This window comes from Camelina sativa, chromosome 5 (assembly GCF_030686135.1).
Source record: "Camelina sativa cultivar CO46 ecotype springtype chromosome 5, ASM3068613v1".
NCBI classification, from domain to species: Eukaryota; Viridiplantae; Streptophyta; class Magnoliopsida; order Brassicales; family Brassicaceae; genus Camelina; species Camelina sativa.
The window spans coordinates 20,356,941-20,368,402 of NC_141884.1; the positions used below are offsets into that span (position 1 = coordinate 20,356,941).

Below are 11,462 nucleotides of genomic sequence, written 5' to 3' on the forward strand. Positions count from 1 at the left end.
AAAAAAGGCGTGAACCTTGCCGTTCTCCTATTACCTACTTATTTAATTATTGTCTCGTCAACGATGCATGGTGTGTATTTGTTGTCCGTTGTAGCTTTTTAATAGCAATAAGGCATAGTCATATAGAGATAGATTGGAACTATAAGTTTTGTATATCATTTTTCTATAATTAAAAAATGGTCAAATTCTTCCAAAAATTGAATGGGGGCAAATTAAATAACATACAAACAAAATGTTCTTTACAAGTAAATAAAAAAAGTAACAATAATTGTTCTGGTTAAGCAAACGCAGCCTAACGTCAGCTATAGAGGTTCGGCGGTTTTCCGGTCGTTATTGGATGGTTTTTTGCGGAAGCATGAGAACAACTATTTTACCCATGACTTGGGAGATGGCAGCTGTGGTTTTCGCTTTGAATTAGAATTTGAAAACTTATTTTTATGGCGGGAATGTACATGTGTTCACAAATTATAATAGCCTGAAATATATCTTCACCCAACCTGAGCTGAATTTGAGGCAAAGGCTGTGGATGGAGTTATTGGCAGATTATGATCTCAATATAGCCTACCACCCCGGTAAAGCTAACTTGGTGGCAGATGCTCTGAGTAGGAAGCGGGCGGCTTTTGCTCAAGAGCAGGATATGGAGTCCCTGGTGAGTGAGATCGGTACTTTGATGTTATGTGCTTTAATTCACAAGAGCCATAGGGACTGGAGGCAGCAGATAGAGCAAACATTCTAAGTAGAGTGCGGTTGGCTCAGGAGAGTGATATGGGGCTGGTGAACGCCTCTAAAGCTGCGGGTTCAGAGTATCAAGTCTCTGTTAATAGGACTACTTGGTGCATGGTCAGGTTTGTGTGCCAAAGGATGAGGGTCTGAGGCAAGAGATACTGAGCGAGGCTCATTTGAGCAAGTTCTCTGTTTATCCAGGAGCGACCAAGATGTACCGTGACCTCAAACGGTATTATCATTGGGTCGGAATGAAGAGGGATGTCGCTAGCTGGGTCTCGAGATGTGATACCTACCAGCTAGTGAAGGCTGAGCATCAAGTGCTAGGTAGCCTGTTGTAGAGTTTACCCATTCCAGAGTGGAAGTGAGATATGATCATGATGGACTTCGTCGTTGGTTTGCCTATTTTGCGGACTATGGATGCTATTTGGGTAATAGTGGACCGTCTAACCAAGTCTGCACACTTTCTGGCCATTAAGAAGACTGATGGAGCATCACTTTGGCTAAGAAATATGTGAGGGAGATAGTGAGGTTGCATGGTGTGCATGTGAGCATAGTGTCAGACCGGGATTCCAAGTTCACTTCAGCGTTCTAGAGGGTGTTTGAGGCAGAGTTGGACACTATGGTGCACGTGAGTACAACTTACCATCCCCAGACAGATGAGCAGTCAGAGAGGACGATTTCAGACTCTGGAAGACTTGATGAGGATGTGTGTACGGGATGGGGTGGTCACTGGGCCGATCACCTAAACCTGGTAGAGTTTGCTTACAACAACATCTATCAGACGAGTATTGGTATGACTCCTTATGAGGCATTGTATGGGAGGTCATGTCGCACACCATTATGTTGGACTCAGGTGGGGGGAGAGGAGCATATTGGATGCGATTTTTGTTTAGGAAACCATAGAGAAGATCCAAGTGCTCAAGTTGAACATAAGGGAGGCTCAGGATCAGCAGAGGAGTTATGCTGATCAGAGAATGAAGGACATTGAGTTCCAGGTGAATGATAGAATGTACCTCAAGATGGCTATGTTGCAGGGTCCAAACAGGTCTATCTCAAAGACTAAGCTGTGTCCGAGGTACATGGGTCCTTTCAGGATTGTGGAGCGGGTGGGACAGGTTGCATATAGCTGGAGTTGCTTGAGGTTATTCATGTGTTCCACAAGGTCTTCCATGTGTCGATGCTGAGGAAGTGTCTTCACAAGGATGACAAGGTGTTGGCTAAGATTCCTGCAGATCTTCAGCCCAACATAACTCTTGAAGCGAGACCGGTAAGGGTTCTCGAGAGGCGGATCAAGGAACTTCGGTGGAAGGAGGTTCCTTTGATGAGAGTCCAATGAGACTGTGATGGAGTGTTGGAGGAGACTTGGGAGCCAGAGGCGAGGATGAAGGCAAGGTTCAAGAAGTGGTTCGAGAAGCAGGTCGAGGCTTGGGCTTGCCTAACCTCGATCCCAGTGTCGTTATGGTTTGTAGACCATGGTTGGAGCAGACAGATTATTCCAGCCCATCTCTCTTGATACTTGTTCGCTTAAGGGTGGTTGGTTGTGCGACTCAGTATGAAGATGAGGTGGTGCTTGGGATGCGTGAAGTTGGCTTAGTGTCGTTGTATCTTATTTTTTATTATGTATTTTCGTTGAGGTTGTAACAATTATGACATTTTATGATTAATAAGATGAGTATTTCTTTATTGGACTTGTGATGTCTTGGAAAAGGAAATAACTCGGAGTTTCTATAAATGAAAGTTTCCATAAATAAAAAGTTTCTAAAGATTGGAAAGCTTTATTGGAATTAGAACTTTGCTATTTTTGGAAAGTGTGGCGATCTTTGTAATGATCCTACGTGATGTCTGCCTGGGTGGCGGTCATGGTGACGTTTTGTATCAGGGTATTGAGTGGTCTTGGTGACGCTTGTGCCTTGATAGAGGTCTTAGTGATGTTTTGTACCCTGAGGGTGGTCTTGGTAACAGAGATCTTGGTGACTCTCTTCAGTGGTAGTGTTTTTAGTGATGTTTTGTATCCTGATGGTGGTCTTGGTGACAAAGTTCTTGCTGACGCCTGTCAGGGGTAGTGGTTTTGGTAACGCTAGATACCTTGCTGGTGGTCTTAGTGACGCCGGATACCATGGTGGCGGTCTTGCGGGATATTTCTTTGGTCTTTGTGACGTGTTGTGGCCTTAGTTGCAGCCCTTGTGGCGATGGTTGGCCGTAGGACATTACGATATTTCTGCGTGAGCCATAGAGGAAATTCTGGTCAGCGTGGTAATCGGTCCAGCTCAGAATTATTGCTCTAGAGATATGAGATCTTGAAAAACTCATGAGGGGACAGTTAGGTTCCTATGTACCGTTATCTCAAAGGACTTTGTGTCCTGAGGGCATAATTGGTATATTGACTTCGGGTGATGATCCGAAGGCACGCTGTAGGGTGATAGTCCGAGAGCAATATTAGCCTTCCCATATATAGTAGCTTGAGGGCCGAGGCCTGATAGCGAGCTGGTAAGACTAGAGGGTCGGGACCCGAGAGCGGGGGAGATACATGAGTTAAGAGCGAATAATATCAGAGACGCGGGTTACTGACCAGATAGGGTCCTCATGGATTAGTCGGAGGATGTGCGCTCCATAGTGGTGGATGAACGGGATATCCTTGACTGTTGGTTTTGGTGCTAGATTCGTCCTGGTGGGGAGAATTGTAGTACCCATGAACAAAATTGTGAGTATTTGGTGAGAGTGTCGATCGACACTGGTGGTGGTGTTGATCGACACCTGAAGTGGTCGGGTGTTTGGTTCGATTTCAGGATTCTCGGTTCGAGTTGGTTTGGTTTGGGGTTGTATTTAAGGTGTGAAATCGACGTTCTAGATTTGGAAAAGTTGATTGTCGCCACCTTTGCATGGAAAAAGAGAGAAAATGATTCCCAAAAGTTCCTGAAGGTTTTCCCTGAAGCTTTGTCTATGTTCTTGTGAGTTTGGCTTTGTGGTTGGAGATCTAAGTCTGAGAACGTGGGAAGAGCTTGTGGAGGTGTTTTTCTGGTCGTGTGTTGGTCAAATCCTACTGATTGGCAAAGGTGAGTGAATGACCATGTCTTATCTAAGCTAAGATCTCTAATTCTATGATTTTGTGTGTTGTATATGATTGTTCTCCTTTGAGTTCTATGTGAGTTTTGTGGCTCCTCAGACTGGGTTTTGCTTCTGAGAATGTGTGGGTTGCATAGGAGGAGTTTGTAGGCAAGACTCGGAGTTCCTGATCGAAGAGAATCGATGCTTGGTATCGGTGTCATGCGATACTAGGACGGTGTCGGTCGACACCAATGTGAGGACGGCTTGAGGGCTTTGGCGAGTATTGGTCGATACCATGTGGAGGTGTCAACTTTATTTTTTGTCAATTACTGATCCATACTAGCAATTCTTCAAACTTAAACCATATATAAATAAGGATAGCCTCATCCTTGAAAATACAAGTATTATCATACTGTAAAGAATCAAACTAAATTTACCTAAGTCTTTCCCCGCGTTGCACAACGCAGGTAATTATCTGGTTACTAATATTTACTCTTTCGACATTGAGAAGAGAGTCAATGTCATTGGATAGATATATCTTGGTATGTGTCTTACTTTTAAAGATCTCTTTAGCAAGTTCTATAAATTCTTAGAAAGTTTTTTCCTAATTTTATTCACTGTGGATTTCCAATATTTTAGACTATTTGGTATCATACTCTATTACAAATTCAAACATTTTCTTATAGTAGTAGAAATCTACATCAAGATATATTTATGATTATTATGTTCAATGTAACTTTTCCTTAGCACAAACAACAACATCCGTAAGAAAATCTCACAACATCTAGGAATTGTGATCGTTTCCAATCACCAAAGAGACTACTCATCTTAATTCTCATAAAACCTTATGTAATACATAATTTCATTGAATTTTGTAATTGTTACGCCCTTGTTTTCTCGAAATCTTCTAGATTTTAACCATTCAACAGCATTTTGGATTGTGTGAAATGTTTGATCCACAATTTTTCTATTTGAACGGCTTGACTCGTCTGATTTGCATCACTTGATTTGTCATTTAAAGCCAAAGTGTGACCTGTTTGACATGTTTGATTCAAAATTATACTATGGTTTAAATACATTATCAATACCACTTTATTCATAAAAAAAAAAAAAAAATTTCAGCCATAAAATATTTGTAAACTTTAATAAATTGTAATATTTATGCCATATTATTATATTTTAATATTTAAATTTTGTTCCACTCATCCCATACTTGTTTTGCATATTAATTTTTCCCTGCTCCTGCCGCACTTGAGCTGCATTCTCCTTCCGGATTCGTTTTTCCATCTAGTATTATCTCGATTTTTCTACAAGAAAATGATATTAAGTACACCACAATAACATATTTTGTAAAACACTTTTAGGATAATATAAATTACAGTGATATTAACTTATCTATGATTTACATTATAATGCAAATTGATTTGCCACTATTTTACTTATGAAACACATGAAACCCATTAAAAATAGCAATATATAGCCAAAAAATTAGTTAAATAGAGTTGTTAAAAAAATAAAAACTAATGAGTGATAATTTAGAAAAGAAAACTCACTCTACAATCATAATAAATTTGGTATCGCTCCAATATAACTTGATGAGATCGCCGGATTTGAGACCTCTTGTATTTACGATATTTTCCCATCCAGTAGACATACAATAATGACCTTGTTTGTATTCTATAACCTTAACCGTATATGATTTGTCTTTACCAAAGACTTCCACTTGAATACCATTTCGAGGTATTGTAGTTTTCATTTTTTTTAATATGTTCTCCATAATATTTTTGGGTAACATCAAACCAACCATTACAGAAACATCAGTTTCTGATAGCGTTTTGCTTATGAACATATTTGGATCCATTTAGCTAACCTTTTCACCTCTTTGTACATATAACTAAATATCAATTTAAGAAAATTAAATTATTGAGGAGTTTGAAGACTAAAACTCATAATATTTATATACATATCTTAGACAAAAATAATGCTTTTAAACTTTTTTAATAATATTAATTTTCTCAAAATAAATCTCTAAATTTAGTAAACTATATGGATATATATACATATCATATTTTCTAAATTTACTAATTTGTATATGAAACCACTTATATATTTCCCTTTTATTATGCTAAATTTTGTATTCACAACAACTTTTTTTAGTCCTTACATTTTGTTTTTATAAAAGTATATCTAGTACAATATTATTAAGAGATTAACTACATTAATATGATTAAATACTCTTTGTCAAACCTCCAAATTTTCTTATTTGATACCTTATACATTTATCAATTATTCATGTAGTTTTTTTTTTACAATAGCTTATACTAGCTTTAACCATCCAATATGCAATTCACTCTTGTTGCAAATTTTCAAAATTCTAACTCTGGTGTTCTTTATCATGGCGCCACCCAAATTTTTTAAAAAAAACCTGGAGACTTATTTGCAAAATCTTTTGGTTTTTGGATCTTTCGGATCTTTAAATTACTATACATTCGTTTTTTCTTTAATTTCAGTTCATTCTCGGTTTGGTTTCTTTCAGTTTTGGATACTAAGAGTAGAACAAAAAACAACTAATTCTGATTATTCTTTGGTTCGGTTATTACATATCTTAGCCATCCGAAACATAACAAATATATCTGCAAAATCAGAAACAATACAAAACCTACAACAAATAAAAGAAACATAGCATCCATTTGTTTGCAGGATTAAAATTGCAAACTACAAGTACTTAAATAATAATAACAAGCATTCAAGTACAAAACTAGAGTTCAACTTGAAACTAGTAAACATAAGATAAAGTTATGCGGCTTTTTCCTTTTATTGCTTCTTCAATCTACAAAAATTGAAAGATAAAGGTAAGAAAGCATGGGATGATAAAGGTCAGCAAAAAAAAAACTGTATCAAGATCTGACGATCCGAAAGCGTGCTGTAGGGTGACTGCCCGAGAACAAGATAGACTTCCTGGATACGTAGCATACGGGCCGAGGCTTGATAGCAAGTCGGTAAGACTCAAGAGTTGAGACCTAAGAGTGGGGGAGATGCATGAGTTCGAAGCGAATAATATCATAGATACAGGTTATTGGCCAGATAGAGTCCTCATAGATTAGTCAGAGGATGTGCGGACAATAGTGTTGGCTGCACGGGAGATCCTTGACTGTTGTTCATGGTGCTAGATTAGAGGACGAATTGATATATGTTGTTTTTATCGGTTTTGAGTCTTTGTTTTCTCTCTTATTTTACACTTTTTATTGAGTCAAAGTGTGTTTTTGGAATCTTTTAGTTCTTTATCGAGTCTTTACAGGTTTTAGGACACTTTGGAGGAAATTGGTGGAAAATGAGCTATTCTGGATACAAACAAGCATATGAGATGAATGTTGGTTCACGTAAAAACCCGCCTACCAGAGGAACCCGCCTGGCTAAGCAACAAAGTCTAACCCGGAAACTTTCACGTTAAAACCCGCCTATCTGAGGAACCCGCCTGGATGAGAAGCGAAGTCTGACCCGGCAACTTTCACGTTAAAACCCGCCTATCTGAGGAACCCGCCTGGCTGAGAAGCGAAGTCTGAACTGGCAAGTTTCACGTCAAAACCCGCCTACCTAAGATACCCGCCTGGCTGAGAAATGTCTTAACCAGGCCGTTACCTTTTTTACCCTATTTGGAGAGCTTTATAAATATCTTTTATTTGCTGGGAGAAAAACCCTAAGTTTTATTCTATGTTTTATTCTACGCTTTTTTCTGCTACCTGAGACTTTTTGTAAGCCACTCTTTTGGGATTCTAGAGATTGATCCTCATTGACAATTTGGAGAAGATTTCTAAACCCTTTCTTATTATTTCTGCAAATTAATCATGTTTTCGTCATCTGTGATTTTTGTTTCCTCTTTTGCTATGTGTGAGTAGTTCTCCAATTGGGTTTTAGGGTTCCAATTAGGAGATTCAATGAATTGATGTTTTAATTATTGTTTGGAGTTCTTAATCCTTAGGTTCTTTGATTCACACGATCTTAATGCTAAAACAGGACTGATCACCTTGTTTTAGACTCTAGGTTTTTCTATGCATCAAAAGTGTTCGATAGAATGCATGAATGAGTGTGAATTGAGCAATGTATTTCTAGCCTGCGAAAGTTGATGTTAGGACGCATTGTGAACTTAATGAACTTGATTGTAATGCAAATTTGGCTAGGAGGTTGCAAATGAAAGTTTAGCAAACTAGTAGTCAAGTTTAGTTTCTAATGCCTTGAAAGAGGGTTAGTTTGTTATTGTGTTCATGTTCTAGAACGGTTCTTAATTATTGAATTCCATATTTCATTTTCTCATTAGTCATTGATCTTTAAAATACCCTATGACCCAATGTTTTAATCTTATAAGCTAATCGATTTTATTTCTTGCATTTTTATTTACAATTCTGAAACCAAACAAACTCTTTCGTTTGCTTTAACTATTTACGACTCTCGCAAATCTTTAGTGTACCATTGGTCCTTGTGGATTCGACCCCGTATATACTGCCTTGCGGTTAAGTGTATCGGGTAATTACTCGAGCAATCACGAATCTATGCTGGTGGTGGAGAGTTGTAACACCCGTTCGTAAACTGGATTTCCAGTTCGTGCATCAATTGATGCAAGAAGTAGCCCTGAGACCTATTATCCGGGATCCGGTATCCGATCTGGTATATGTTTCTATCTGCACCGAAAAATAGGATATCTGGTGGCCGGATCCGGATATCTGGCATATACATATCTTATATCTATATACAGGAGTTGGGCTTCATGTATATTTTAAGCATGTTATCAAACTTAATTTTTTAAAGCCCATATACTTTAATCGTGAAACAAAATTAGAGTCCACTAATTATTATATCAATGTTTTTTAGATATAAGGGTTGAGCGTCACACCCTCACGTCGCCGTATTTTCTTGATTTTTTTTTTTTTTTTTTCTGCTGTTAACCACGATGATCTAAGATGGGAAACAGTTGGAGAGACTTCATGGCCGGCCGTTCTACCGCCATCGTTATTGTTATGTCATCCTACAATTCCATTTTTGGTGGTTACGGTATCGTCCTATGATTCCATTTTTGGTAGTGAAGGCGCCGTTTAATGATTCTATCTTAGGTAGTGACAGCTCTGTTAAGCATAACATTGGTTCGGCTCCGATCTATGATGGATCTGGATTTGTCTTTAGGAAAGAGATCAGGAAAAAAAATAGACCGGATCCAGATATCCGCGATTATCCAGATTTTTGGATGGATATTCGAAACCCAGATATCCGAGGTGGTCTAAACCGGATTCAGAAATTAAAACTCTATATTCGTCGGATACGAATCCGGATCCGGATACCTCCAAAACACACTGGATATCCGGATCCGTCTGAAAGCTAGCAAGGAGTGCATCATTCAATACAAGTAGTTGGTTAACATGCGGGTTAATTCTAACTTCTCTGGTCGACATGGTTTGATGTGGAAACCCTAGGGCTCGTGTATAATACGGAAAACAAGACGCCTAGGGTGAGAATTGGTCGTTTCTCCTTCTACAAGTTTCAGAGAAAGAGAATTTTTTAAGAGATTGTTCTTTGAGAGGGTTTCTTTACCAGTTTTGGTGTGTTATGAGGTTGGAAAGAAGATTTGAGCGTGTGGTGACATTTGAAACTTCTTTATTATTGATTGGATTTTTTTTATTTAAATATATGATATATTTTAAAAGAAAAATAAACTATCTTAATATGTGTGCATTACCTTAAATATCTTATATATTGAAACGTAATGAGTATTAGAATAAATTTAAGTGTATTTGGTTAGTAGTTTAAATAGAATCAAGAACTTCTACTGTGTTTGATAATTAAAATAATGTGATTAAAAAAATTAAAAATTAAAAAGTGATAAAATTGTGAGTTTACCTGTCAGCAACCAAAGTCCTCTTCTACTATAGATGATTACTTTTTGAGCTAAGACTTTAGTTTGACATCTGACAGAGCTGGTCACTTTCTGAGCTAAAAGAAATGATTACTTTTAGCTTGTCAAACTGCTCCTCTTTCAGTTACCCATAAAAATGCATTAAAATATATATATACCTTATACGGTTGCATATTTTTTTTGTAACCCTATTTTATGGTTGTTTCTTTTTATTTTAGCTATTACTGTATTTTTTTTATTGGTCACCGTGCATTGAAAGAAGTTAAACAGAAAAAGAAAAAAAAGAAAAAAGAAAAGGAAGCGTTGGTTTGAATTGCACTGTTGCCGTAATCTTATTGTTGTTTGTCAGTTTCAATCAAAATAAAGGTGACCAGGGACCATGGCTTATCTAAACGATTAGATGTATGTTTTCTGTAATTTTGTGTGTTTGATTGCTTTTGCGCTTATTTGTGAGTGTCTGTCTTGGAGTTTGTGGCCTGTTGAGGGCGGATTTTGGCATCACAGAGGTTGTCTTGACGGTTGGAGCAGATAGGAGTCAAGGGAGATCGTGTTCGGCGATGTTCCGCGCTACTAGATCGATCAATACCAAGAAGTGCATCGGTCAACGCCAAGGTGTTGCATAGATCGATGCAAAGAGTGCGTCGGTCGACGCAAGGGCTCAGTGACGAGCCTAATGAAGATGAGTGTCGAACGAGGCATGTGTTTAGAGTTGTCTAGTTTGCTTGCTTTTTGTGTTTATCTTTTCGCTTGTGTATATAGCCTAGTAGTTGGGAGGATCGCCTCACTGAGTATTTGTGATATTACTCACGCATCTCAATTGTTGTTTGTGTTGCAGATAAAGGCAAAGTGTGATCGTGGAATCGAGGCGATGAAAAGGAGGATGTTCTATCGGCTCAGTTGTTTGTTCTATGCTTCTGTTAGGTTGCTAGAAAGGAATAAGTTGTCTGGAAAGGATGTTAGGTGGCTGGTTCTATGATTTGTTTTATGATTATTAACATTGTTGGAATGTTGTTATGGTCTTATTCATTTATTTCTTTATTCAATAATTGTTATTGGAATAATGTTATTGGTTGTTATCTGTTGTTGTTTGATTGGGGTAGGTTGTAACAAGTGGTATCAGAGCAAAACCCAGACGAGTGTGAAGGCAAGTGGACTCACACCGTCGGGTGATGGTCTAGGTGCGCAACGAGAAATTTGCTATCTGTTTGTGGTGGTGAATTATGTGACACCCCGGTTTCAAAGACTTGCAGAGATGTTAAAAAGAATTGATTTGGCCACCTATATCACCAAAGTGCACTTATCTTTTTGGTCTAGGGTCCCGAAAGAACTCCCGAGTTAAGCGTGCTTGGATGGAATAGTTTCCGAATGGGTGACCTTCTGGGAAGTGATTGTCTGAACTGTGAGAGTGAGGTCAAAACACATGGAAAGATCATGTGGTGATTTGTATGGACGGTAAACAAGTCTTTAAAACCTCCCAAATGTTGCAAACCGACCGTCGGATATGGATGTGCTCACAGGCCTAGTGAGAAGATGTGAGACCTATTTAGAAAGGTGGGCTTATGCACTGGGAGTGGACATGGGCTCACTAAGATATGGCGGTCGGGGCGTTACAAGTCGTGTAATAGCCAAACCCATAAGAGTGTGGAGTCGAGTGGACTCACCGTTGGGGTGACAGTCTTGATGCACAACAAGGACATTGTGATCTGTTAGTGGGGGTGAATTGTGACCCCCCAGTTTCAGAGACTTACAGAGAGGTTTAAAAGAACTGATTTGGCCACCTATATCACCA

General features: G+C 38.5%; 1 protein-coding gene and 1 long non-coding RNA gene across 2 annotated transcripts; one reads left to right on the plus strand and one right to left on the minus strand.

Annotated features, from left to right (window-relative positions):
* The first annotated feature begins 526 nt into the window (after window positions 1-526).
* On the plus strand, window positions 527-3,011 carry LOC147944075 (uncharacterized). Its single transcript, XM_087512451.1, has 10 exons — window positions 527-649; window positions 703-774; window positions 846-1,050; window positions 1,335-1,534; window positions 1,620-1,832; window positions 1,889-2,038; window positions 2,212-2,327; window positions 2,515-2,606; window positions 2,689-2,778; window positions 2,899-3,011. The coding sequence occupies exons 1-10, from the start codon at window positions 527-529 to the stop codon at window positions 3,009-3,011; spliced, it is 1,374 nt and encodes a 457-aa protein (XP_087368577.1).
* A 1,834-nt stretch (window positions 3,012-4,845) lies between these two features.
* Window positions 4,846-5,690, minus strand: LOC147944076 (uncharacterized). The gene is made up of 2 exons (XR_015557245.1): window positions 5,325-5,690; window positions 4,846-5,078 (listed from the first exon to the last, which is right to left on the minus strand). It is a non-coding gene; the product is annotated as an uncharacterized LOC147944076 (long non-coding RNA).
* Window positions 5,691-11,462: the final 5,772 nt, after the last annotated feature.

Coding starts and splice junctions, on each gene's coding strand:
- LOC147944075 (XM_087512451.1), top strand. CDS start 527: ATGGAGTTATTGGCAGATTATGATCTCAATATAGCCTACCACCCCGGT. Junction 650..702: donor AGCAGGATATGGAGTCCCTG/GTGAGTGAGATC, acceptor CAAGAGCCATAG/GGACTGGAGGCAGCAGATAG. Junction 2,039..2,211: donor AGGAACTTCGGTGGAAGGAG/GTTCCTTTGATG, acceptor TGGTTGGAGCAG/ACAGATTATTCCAGCCCATC.